Source organism: Barbus barbus (genome assembly GCF_936440315.1).
Source record: "Barbus barbus genome assembly, chromosome: 5".
In the NCBI taxonomy this organism is placed as follows: Eukaryota; Metazoa; Chordata; class Actinopteri; order Cypriniformes; family Cyprinidae; genus Barbus; species Barbus barbus.
In genome coordinates this window covers 37320901-37332073 of record NC_136733.1, presented here as the reverse complement: position 1 = coordinate 37332073, position 11173 = coordinate 37320901, and the positions used below count along the sequence as shown (strand labels likewise).

Below are 11173 nucleotides of genomic sequence, written 5' to 3'. Positions count from 1 at the left end.
TTTTGCACATTTCATATTGCATGCAAAACTGTTTTTTTTTTAAACGTAGCCTATCCTAACTTATCTTTCTCATCGTTTAATTTTCAACTGAGAAACATTTCATTTCCTGTTATTACTGTTGCGCCTCATTTAGTAAGTTTTGTACATTTCATAGCTATTGTATGTCACAGTTGTATGTGCACTCTTATTAGAATACATTTTTTTTATTTTCCCTTATCGTTCGTTATCTTAACATTTAATTCTTAACTCTCATCTTAGGCAATCTGTGATTTTATCTCTGCTTTGGATCTGCAAGTCATAAGCATTTAATTTCCTGCAGTTACTGTCGCATGATTTATTGTGCTGTTGACAAATAAAGTTTGACTTGATGTGTGTGGGTTTCATTAAAGACAGGGTTTAACATTGTTAGTGTGAAGTGTTCAATCTGGTTGTCTATTTTTGACAAATGGTTCCCTTTGTATTGAAATAACTAGTTAAGCAAAGTAGTCTTGGGTTCAATGGGGTTAAGAACATTTAAAGGGCACTAGGCTCGGTCAGTGGCTCTGAGAACAGATCAAAAGCTCAGTTTTCACAGGAAGCAGCTAATACAATAACCCACATCAAAACCGAAGACAAGCAAACAATGGGCAACGCAGGCATTCATGTTGACAATATATCCCAAATAATGGAACATTTCAGCTATTCATAGCCAATTAGTTTTGTGATTATAATTTATGAACAGATGGATAACAAGCACAAAAATAAATATTTAATATGCCATGTTAGATATTAAATAAGTAATAAGTTGCATGTCAACAAGCTCACAAGTAAACACACTGATGCTCATAATGCATGATCACACTCTTGAGAACAGCATGACACAATATGTTTATTTGGTCTTGATTTACTCACTTTAAAACCAAATTTTCAATTTGCAAATTCGTGTGCAAGACATTGTGTACAACAACCAAATTAATTTGAGTAGATGGCTCCCTCAAGTGGCCAAAAAGAGACCATGTCTTATCAGGAACTCCCATTAGTTCAAGTTAATGGATGGGAAAATTGCATATTAGTACAGTACATTGCATGCGAACTTCATAATGTCAGTCTGCAAAATATAAATATTTAAGCATAATGTCAATGTGATCATCTTGGAAGCTCAATAAAGATCACACTGGCATTTTGCTTGAATACTGATGATTTAAATTCAAAGTGCTAAAGTGTATAAATGCCATCACTTGCATTTTGACTTTTTACCAGTAGAGTAAATAAGTAAAGCCACTCTGTATTTACAACAAATTAATGTTTATAAAGAATTTGCATTTTAATGTGTCATTAATATGCTCAGTATTGATTTTCTAACAAGACGTAGCTGAAAGAGGAATGGAGAGGGGGATTTCAGAGGTTTGTTTACTTTTTTTGTTCTTCAGCTTCCCTTGATTCTGATTTTTTTGAGGTGACTAACTCTTTTGAGCTACCTCAATGTCATAACTGTTAGACTTCTTCCTCCCCCCTGCTTAGTGCCCCTTTTGTGGGCATGTTTTAGGCAAGTTCTGGGCGATGTCTGTCAGACTGTCTCTTTCTTCTCGTATCTCCTGCAGGCTCTGTTCAAGATTTTGCAGCTGTTTCTCTTGATCGTGCGCAGCACTGTGGAGCCTCTGAATCTTTCCGGTGAGAGATGGACTCTCCACAGCACCCTGGAGAACACGAAGACGGGCTGCCGTCTCATTCAGAATGCGATCATAGTTCTCCAGCACCACATTAGCATCTGCTCACATCAATGGGAGAAGAGTATGATTTTGAGGTTATTGCTGGAGGAATACTTTTGTTCCATCTTTTAAAAAAACATCAAAATGAACAACTAGGCCTACTTAAAAAAAAGTCCTTGTCCTAGGTATAGGGAAAATAAAATAAAATAAACAGTGCTGTCAATCGATTAAAAAAACTAATTAATCACATATTTTTTTCTGAAATTAATTGTGATAATTCCCACCTAACATTAAAGTTTTTAAATATACTTTAATATTGCAATAATTTCACATTCAATCTTCAAATGAATGTAGAAACAACAAAGAGATAATATTTTTAATATTCGTTAAGCGGCATCTTTTTATGACTATACTAACATTACAGTATAATTGAGAGATATCAATTTGAACATTTATGAGACTTTAACCCTTAACTGTCACCGTCCCATATACGGGACACCTAACTTTACTTTAGTCAATATATTACAATTAAATCCTAATGTAATCATGACAAGACTCCTAAATAGATATTTTACCACTGTTTGTTGTTAAAAATCATGTAGGAGCAGTAATAGATTAATATATGATAAAAGTGCACCTCAAAACATATACACCATAACAGGAGCTCTGACCTCTGACACAAAAATTCGATTTCTTTTTTTCGTATCACGTTTTAGTAATCATCATATATTATGTATCACTTGAAAGCTTAAAACCTCAAAATTCATCCTGTGAAAGCTGTGTTAAAATCGGACATTGCGTTATCATAGAAATGGTAGTTTAAAATATTTTAGTGGGCTCCTCCCCCTTAGTGGGAGGTGTCATATTCCAAATGTATAGAATCAAAACTTTTTATAATATTGACAAAATACATATCATCGGAAAGGTCTGGGTCTCAAGATTACATATTTGGTGGTTATTTTGTAATAGGAGTAATACAGAGAGAGAAATTTATTGTCACATTTGTGACAAAAAAAATGCATAAAAAAAATTAAATGGGGTTTGGATGGCACCTGTTGGCTGTTTGTGGTATAAAGGCCTTTCCACACTGAGCTCGATGCGACAAAGTGAAGCAAATCGCCCGCGAATGTTGCTTTCACACTGAGTGCGAAACGAATGTTTCTAATTCACACCTGCACGCTAGGTGGCGCCGAACAACAATGTATTTTTCCTCAGATGTATAACGCGTATATGGATTTAACATCTAAATTATAATTATAAATAAATTATAATAAACAAAGTTTGGTTCTACACCAGAAACACAAACTATCTATAATGCTTACAAGAATAGGCTACATCCTAAAATATAATTAGAAGTACAATTAGCATCAACCTACACTTTAAAATGTATTTAATTATTAATGTATTTGCTTACCCACTTTAAACCATCATCGAGTGCTTGTAATGACTTACAATTGTGATTTATAGTTGATTTTGATTCTATAATAATAAGCAGACACATGCACACTTTATATGTTTAATAAGGCTACACTGCTAATATTAGTCATAAACTTCCTTTATTTCTATAAAAAAAATCAAATGAGCTGCATACAAAACACATACAGAAAATATATCGTCATAATCATGTTTACATTTAGTCATTTGGCAGACGCTTTTATCCAAAGTGACTTGCAATTGGGGAATACAAAAAGCGATTAATCTTGAAGAGGCAATCAGACAGAGGAAGTGCTCGTAACACCAAGTCTCAGTCATTGTTCAAATAAGTACAAGCTAGTAAGGGAGGGAGAGAAAGATAGAGGGAAAGAGTGAGTTTTTTTTTTTTTTTTTTAAGTTTAGGATGAAGTCAAGAACTGCCATGATGAGTTTTCAGTTGTTGCTTGAAGATTGACAGGGATCTGGCGTTCCGGATAGGGGTGGGAAGATTATTCCACCAGCCAGGAATAGTGAACGAGAATGTTCTGGAGAGTGATTTTGAGCCTCTCTGTGATGGTACCACAAGGTGTCGCTCACTAGCAGATCTCAGACTTCTGGAGGGGATGTAGGTTCGTAATAGTGAGCGGAAGTAGGAGGGTGCTGAGCCTGTGGTCGTTCTGTATGCAAGCATCAGTGTCTTGAACTTGATGCAAGCTGCCACTGGTAGCCAGTGCAAGGAGATGAAGAGAGGTGTAACATGCGCTCTTTTGGGCTCGTTGAAGATCAGTCGTGCCGCTGCGTTCTGAATCATTTGTAGAGGTTTGATTGTGTTTGATGGCAGACCAGCCAGAAGAGCATTGCAGTAGTCCAGTCTAGAAATGACAAGGGCCTGGACAAGAAGGCCCTTGTCTATTTGCTTTCATATTTCATGTGTAGAAAAATGTTTCACTCAATTTTTTATTTTAATATGGAAGATCTAGACTAGAGAGTGAACACGCTCTGACTCATAACACTAGTGCACGTGGAAGAAAATGGACGGTGCTCTACAGATCACATAATTCAGTGGATAATTTTTAGAAATGTTATTCTGTATAAAGAACATTTGAGAATAAATCTGTTCTGAAATCCCAACGATAACAAGAACTCAGTATCCACTCTCTTATCCAGGATACTCTTCTTCTGTGTTTACACTGGTTTTCGAAACAGCGCCACCATTCTCACCCTTTTGTGCAATAGGTCACGTGATCCTAGCTCAAATCTTATTGGACAGCCCGTGTTTTCGCTTTGTGAAACTGAAAAGATTCGTCGGACTGGACGAAAAAAAAATCATTTGCATTTTTAGTGTCAATGTGGAAGCATCCATAGGAAGCTGTTGTTTTATTCCAGCGCGTCATCGCGTCCGAAATTCGTTTCGCCTTTTTCGCGCTCAGTGTGGAAAGGCCTTTACGTCTTAATTTCTTAATATCAACTTAAAATTTGGAACACAACTTATTTAGACACATGGCTTTAATTTTATGCCAAATTTGGATTAAATAGTAAAATATTTTATTTTATATAAAATAAAAATAAGTTCAGTACATTTTATTTACAGTAAATTTAAACTTTTATAACTTTTTTTTACTTTCATTTTTTGAAAGGATTTCTGCAATAATCTGCTGATTGTCTTCTTTAAAAAGAGACCAACTTTAGGTCTTTATTCAAAAGCATTCATGAATTATAACAATTTAACTTTAAATAGTGCACTTTCAAGTCTATTTTTTGGGGGGGGGGGGGGCAGTTAAGGGGTTAAAAAACAAAAAATTTACGTGAACTTAAAAAATCTTCATACAAACCCATTATAATAAAAGTCATATTTACCTGTGCCCTTCAGAAAGTATAAAGTTATCAAACGCTAAATTCTAAATAAAATTATGAATCCTTTGAGATACAAAAGTTATTGATTTCCTGTTTTTTATTTTGTTCTCTGATTAACAAACATCACAGCAGCTGGGTTATTGGGTTATTTGGCTGCTAATCGCTGAGGCAATGTGGAGTGCGCGTCTGAAAAGTGTGGTCGTAAAGACGTTCTTATAAACACAATTCTTGTCAAGAAAAAAAGAAGCAGCAGTTGTGAGCGGGGTGGCCAACCCTAGCTTCCTCAATGTCTATCTAAAAGACTAGATAACTGCATTAACTGTGTTAAATATTTGTAACACTGTTAAGCTGGAAAAATTAATCACCCGCAATAATGTGTTAATTTTGACAGCACTAAAAATAAAATAAAATAAAAATTTTAATAATATAGTGAATTTACCCAGTTGTCTAAGGAGCAGAGTTAGCTTGTTCGTAAAGGACTCCAGCTGACTTTTGGCTGTCTCCATGCTGTCTTTCACACTCCTTGAAGAAAGCTGGATGCCCTGAGGAGAAATGGCACATCAGCATCATTGCTATGCAAAAACAACCTGCTCGGTCACCTAATCTGGATATTACAGATAAGTATCATGTTTAATCCTTTTTTTTTTTTTTTTTAAATCTAGTCTTTCTCTGGAACATGTACTGCAGTGTCTCAAACCCCAAAGTACTGAATGTCCTGTTCTAATAATAATGACATTGAGGTCCTATCCAACTGGACAAACATTGGCAATTCTACTATCAAGTTAATGCCAAATTGTTTACCTCTGCCTCCATGGCTTCCTGTTTCTGTGCAGCTTGGCTTTCCAGCTCAGTCAACTGCTCCAGGGTGGTGTCCACAGCTGAACGCAACTGTCCAGATGCATGCTTTGTCCGTTTCCCCTGCGTGAGGGACACTTTGGCATTCTGTCATGAATAACAGCATAACAGGGCTTTCAGTTCCCATCAGTTCTTACTTCAGTCCAGGCTCCTCGAGGCAATGCCATGTTTATACACTTAAGATCTGGTTTGACTAAATTGCTTTGCAAAGTTCCGTTATACACAACCATCTATAATCACAATTTGTTTAACAGAATGAATTATAGCATAAAAAACTTCAAAAATTACTTTGAAAAAAGTATTTCTTATTTGCATTATTCAGACAAAGAAACTTTATCTGAACAGGGCTGACAAATATAACCACTTTTGTTTTTTGAATACATGTGTGCTTCAGCGTAACCTACTTTAGCCACCGCATCTGCAGATTCCTGGGCATGTTTAGCTGTGCTGCTCACAGCCGTAGCATTCTCCAATGCAGGCTTGATCATTCTCTCTGTCTGCTTGACTCTTTTTTTCACATCCACCAGGGTCTTTTCTTTCAGCAACTTCTCTCTCTTCAGATATCCTGTGCTATATGTGGGCAGTTGAGGCCAGTCCTGCTCCATGTCTACAGCAGAGAACATTTTCACATTTCCATTCCATTATACACTACCATTAAAAAGTTCAGTGAGATTTCAAAGCCTCTTATGCCCACCAAAATGGCATTTATTTGATCAAAATACAGCAAAAACAATACAATTGTGAAATACTATTATAATTTAAATTAAGTGATTTCTATTTTAATATGTTTTAAAAGCTGAATTTTCAGCCAGTCTTCAGTGTCCTTCAGCGATCCTTCAGTAATCATTCTAATATTTACTGCTCATGAAACATTTATTAGTATTATAAAGGTTTATTAGTATAAACAGTTGTGCAACTTACTATATTTCTGTGTAAACTATATTTTTTCAGGATCCTTTAATCAATAGAAGGTTCAGGATTTATTTGAAATAGAAAATGGAGATTATAAATGTCTTTATTATCACTTAAAAAAATAAAAAAATCATACTGACCCCAAAATTTTGAATGGTATACCATTCTGCTGCTGTATTTCTCTCAGTCCTCAGCTGTACCACATTACCCTCTTTTAACCCCCATTTGTTTTTTATTACAAATGCCTAATTTTAACCTTGTTTAACTCAATTGGCAGTACAGTTTTGAACATTATACAGCGTAGAACATTCAAGTTGTAATTAGGACATATTTACTTCTAGATTCTTTGCATCAACAGTGCAAATATGAAATAGTAAAAAGCAGAATCAGTTACCTTCCAGACCCTTCTGTAAAGACAGGATCTCCGCCTCAACCTCTTTCCCTGTCACCACAGAGGAGATGGCTGACACCTTAAATCCCTCAGCCACAGCCGTCAACTTCAGATAAAAAGACAAAAGATGCATCTCATTACACTGTCTTTTGGCAGGAAATTGTCACATTTGAATTTGCTTTGAGCTGAGAACACATCCCTGTTGTTTTTTCTCTTGTGCTGTAACATTTCCCACCAGGCTGACTAGCAGGAGGTGCTAAAACTCACAGGATGAGAACTGCTAGACCTCTAATTACTAGAACTTTATTATACGTTGTGTGTTTCTTTAGCAGTGTGGCCAGGCTTTACCTGCTTGAGCTCTTGAACAGTTTTCAGGTGTTTTTCAGCACTGTCCACGTGAGGCTGTATTTCCTCTCTGGTCTTATTTATCAAATGCCCTTTGGACTCGACAGAAACATCCAACTCAGCTGTCCTGTTCATCAGGTCCTCGATCTGAAAAAACAGATGAATTTGGTTCAGAATATATATTCTTTCGATGACCTCCACACTCAGAGCACACTATTTATTTATAAAAAAAAAAAAAAAAAAAAATTGTATTAATATTTTATTGCCTATGGCCTGAGACCCTGCAGAGGATAAGTATGGAAAAAAGTATTTTGCAAAAAAATAAATAAAAATAAAATAAGCTTCTTACAGATTCCAACAATTCAATTCGAGATCATTCGATTTTATATTTGTTAAAAATCCTACAAATTTTCCAGGTGAAAACTTCTTCGTTTAATGAATGTTCAAAGACATTCATTAAACTTTCTAGATAAAAACCAACACCTGATAGCATTAAATTGATAGTTAATCCAAAAAATGAAAATTCTGTCATTAATTACTCTCATGTCGTTCCAACACAAATTAAATCTTCGGAACACAAATTACGATATTTTGGATGAAATCCAAGAGCTTTCTGACCCTGCATAGACAGCAGTGTAGTAAGCACATTGTTAAAATAGTCCATGTGACATCAGTGGTTCAACCATAATGTTATTAAGAAGAGAATACTTTTTGTGCGCAAATAAAACAAAAATAATGATTTTAACAATGTCCTTATTGCTTTTCTGGGCGCTGAACATGATATTTGCATTGCTGTCCATGCAGGGTCAGAAAGCTCTCGTATTTCATAAAAAATATCTTAATTTGTGTTCCGAAGATGAATGAAGGTCTTATGGGTTTGGTGTGCAATATTGACAAAAAATTATATATTTTCTGGGATTTTGTTCGATAATGATATTTAGATTAGATATATTTTGCAGAGTGTGTCATTATGCTGATATCTGACTACCGTGGACAGCTGCAGTTTTTGATATTCTTCATATCCTGTGTGGTCAGTTCACATCAGTGATACAAATAATGTTTTTCCTACAAGTTTAAATTGATATTTACCTTTTATGGGCATTTTTTCTAAAAGTGTGTATCTTTTGAGTCAAAATCTTACATGTAATCAAAATTAAAACCAGTAGATGACAGAAAGTTACTGTTAATAAGTGAGTCATTGCGACTGAATCGAATCATTATAGCCAAAATACATTTTCTGCCCCCATATCTTGAATTTTGTGATCACTCTTAATGCATTTTAATAGACTGAATCATGCACTCTAAATGCACATGTGCACTGTTTAACCCACTAGACTTCATCGCGTAATGTATGCGTGCAATACCTAGGTGTTTTGTTTGGTTTTTGCAAAATACATGATAATGCCAAATCGCACATCATTAAAACAACAATTACCATATTATCGCAGACGATGTATATTGCACACCCCACGTGAGGGTGAGTAATTAATGACAACATTTTCTTTTGGATGCACTATCCCTTTAAAAGCATGACAGTTCAATTATAAAGTCTTCAAAGTATATAGCTTTGCTTACAAAACATATGGCTGGACCTTAAAATAATGTTTATGAAAGCTTCTGAAAATTATTTGTTTATCATGTTGCGGAATAAGTCAACTGATGACAACTAAGCATAGTAATTATAACTATAAAATAATTTATAACTCTTGACGTATTTTTAGATTTTAGTAAAAAAGGTTAAAATACATGCATGTTGAACAATAGTGCATTGAGGCATCAATAGCATTACCACAATGTCCATTCATAATGCATGAACAAACCTCTGTGATTTCAGGATCCTGGGTTGCTTTTGTTTGATTGAGCATCTGTGAGAAAGACGTTATATTGGACTCCTGCACTGTGAGGCTGAAATTGCCATCCGTTCTGCGCAGTTCAGATAGTGAAGCGGTGATGTTCTCTAAAATGGGAGCTATCTCGGAGTTGTGCCTCTGAAGTGACAGGTGTGTCACTAAAGTCTCATTAACCTCAAGCGTCAGATTCTCCTTCAACTGCTGCATCTCCTCCAGCCTTTGAAACAAAAATAGATAGACAGTGACATATAAAATGAGTTATTAAAGACCAATACCCAGGGAACCCCAAATTGTGCTTGATGAACACAGACAGAAACATAATGTAACTCACTTCTCTGTGAGATCCTGTACATAGGACTCTGTGGATTTGTCTTCTAGTAAAGTTATCAGCTGTGAATAGGTTCTCTTAGCCATTTTAAAGACATCTTCTGCTATCTGCTCTATATGAGCTGCCATGTCTGTGTGGCTGTTAAAAGAAAACGTTACAAACAGTGTTTTCAGAAGTCACATAATTGAGATTTGTAGTAAATTCAGTATTTCTGCTAACCTTTTCACTAGCACCTCAGACTCATTCACGATGGCGTTCCATTTGTTTGGTTCTTTAGGGATTACAGAAGGGATGACCTGAGAATAAGATGTTTGAAGAGAAGCATAGAGACACAAAAGCCTCCATTAAGACACGTTCTCTGCCCAGATGGATTAGACATTCATTTAATTGATCTGTGCAGGACTCACCATGCTGTTAAGGTCAAGAGTCATCTTCTGAAGCTGGTCTTGCATATTCAGAGCAGCGGATAAAGTGCCACCAAGCTCTTGACACTCATTTTCACCCTTCAGAGTCTTTTCTTCCTCTGTAACTTCTCCGCTGTCTGTTAAGTTGCAGTTCAATGCCGTTGCAATGCTATGCAGCTGCAGCTGTAAGGTCTGGGCAGATGTTTCCAGCTGTGAGAACTGCTTAATGAAGGCCTCACGAGCCTCTGCATCAAAGGAAGAACATCAGTGTTGCATCAGTAGGGAGTTTCCAACAAAACGACTGTCACTGGCAGAAACAACAAAGCTGAATGGAGGCACAATATGTTCTATATTAGTCTTAAATAAACTGTGATAAATTGAAAAGTGACTGTACAAACCATACTAGACAAATAGTTTTTCTTAGCATAAAATACCCTTTAAAACAAGTTTTTTTTCATGCTTTTTTCAAGACTTTCATGCTCACCAAGGCTGCAATTATACAGCCTTATAAAATACAGTAAAATCAGCAATACTGTAAAATATCATTACAATTTAAAATCTATTTGAATATATTTTAAAATGTTCCTGAATTTTCAAAATTATGTCAATATTAAAGCTGAATTTTCAGCAGCCATTACTCCAGTCTTCAAAGTCACATGATCCTTAAGAAATCATTCTAATATGCTGATTTGGTTCGCAAGAAACATATCTTATCATTATAATCATCACTGAAAACAGCTGCTTAATATTTTTTGTAGAAACTGCGATGCATTTTTTTCAAGATACTTGAATAGAAAGTTCAAAAGAACAGCATTTATTTGAAATAGATTTTTTGTAACATTATAAATGTCATTTTTGATCAAATTAATGAGTCCTCGGTGAATAAAAGTATAATGAATAAATAAATATACTATACAAACTCTTTAAAAGCATTGTATGTTACTACAGTTATGTTGTTAGTCCAATTTCTGCATGTTTACACAACTAAAAAAATATGTTGCAATGAAATGTTAGATTTAAAAATGTTAGACATTTATTTTTCATAGAACAGTTTCAAGGGAAAACTAGACATTCGGTGTAATAGTTTTATGACAGTGTTCATATTGCATATTAACAATTACAATAATACACAA

The 11173-nt window shown here is 35.2% G+C and overlaps 1 protein-coding gene across 1 annotated transcript in view; it reads right to left on the bottom strand.

Annotated features, from left to right (window-relative positions):
• Positions 1-820: 820 nt before the first annotated feature.
• Positions 821-11173, bottom strand: part of LOC306869782 (laminin subunit gamma-3-like) — a 68465-nt gene continuing 58112 nt past the window's right edge. Inside the window, exons 19-28 of the mRNA XM_079416687.1 lie at positions 10044-10285; positions 9856-9932; positions 9640-9774; positions 9279-9525; positions 7462-7605; positions 7117-7219; positions 6215-6417; positions 5757-5897; positions 5395-5497; positions 821-1747 (exon numbers count right to left, since the gene is read on the bottom strand). Coding sequence (XP_079272813.1) covers positions 1497-1747; positions 5395-5497; positions 5757-5897; positions 6215-6417; positions 7117-7219; positions 7462-7605; positions 9279-9525; positions 9640-9774; positions 9856-9932; positions 10044-10285 — 1646 coding nt within the window. The 3' untranslated portion in view covers positions 821-1496. The remainder of the gene's footprint in view (positions 1748-5394; positions 5498-5756; positions 5898-6214; positions 6418-7116; positions 7220-7461; positions 7606-9278; positions 9526-9639; positions 9775-9855; positions 9933-10043; positions 10286-11173) is intronic.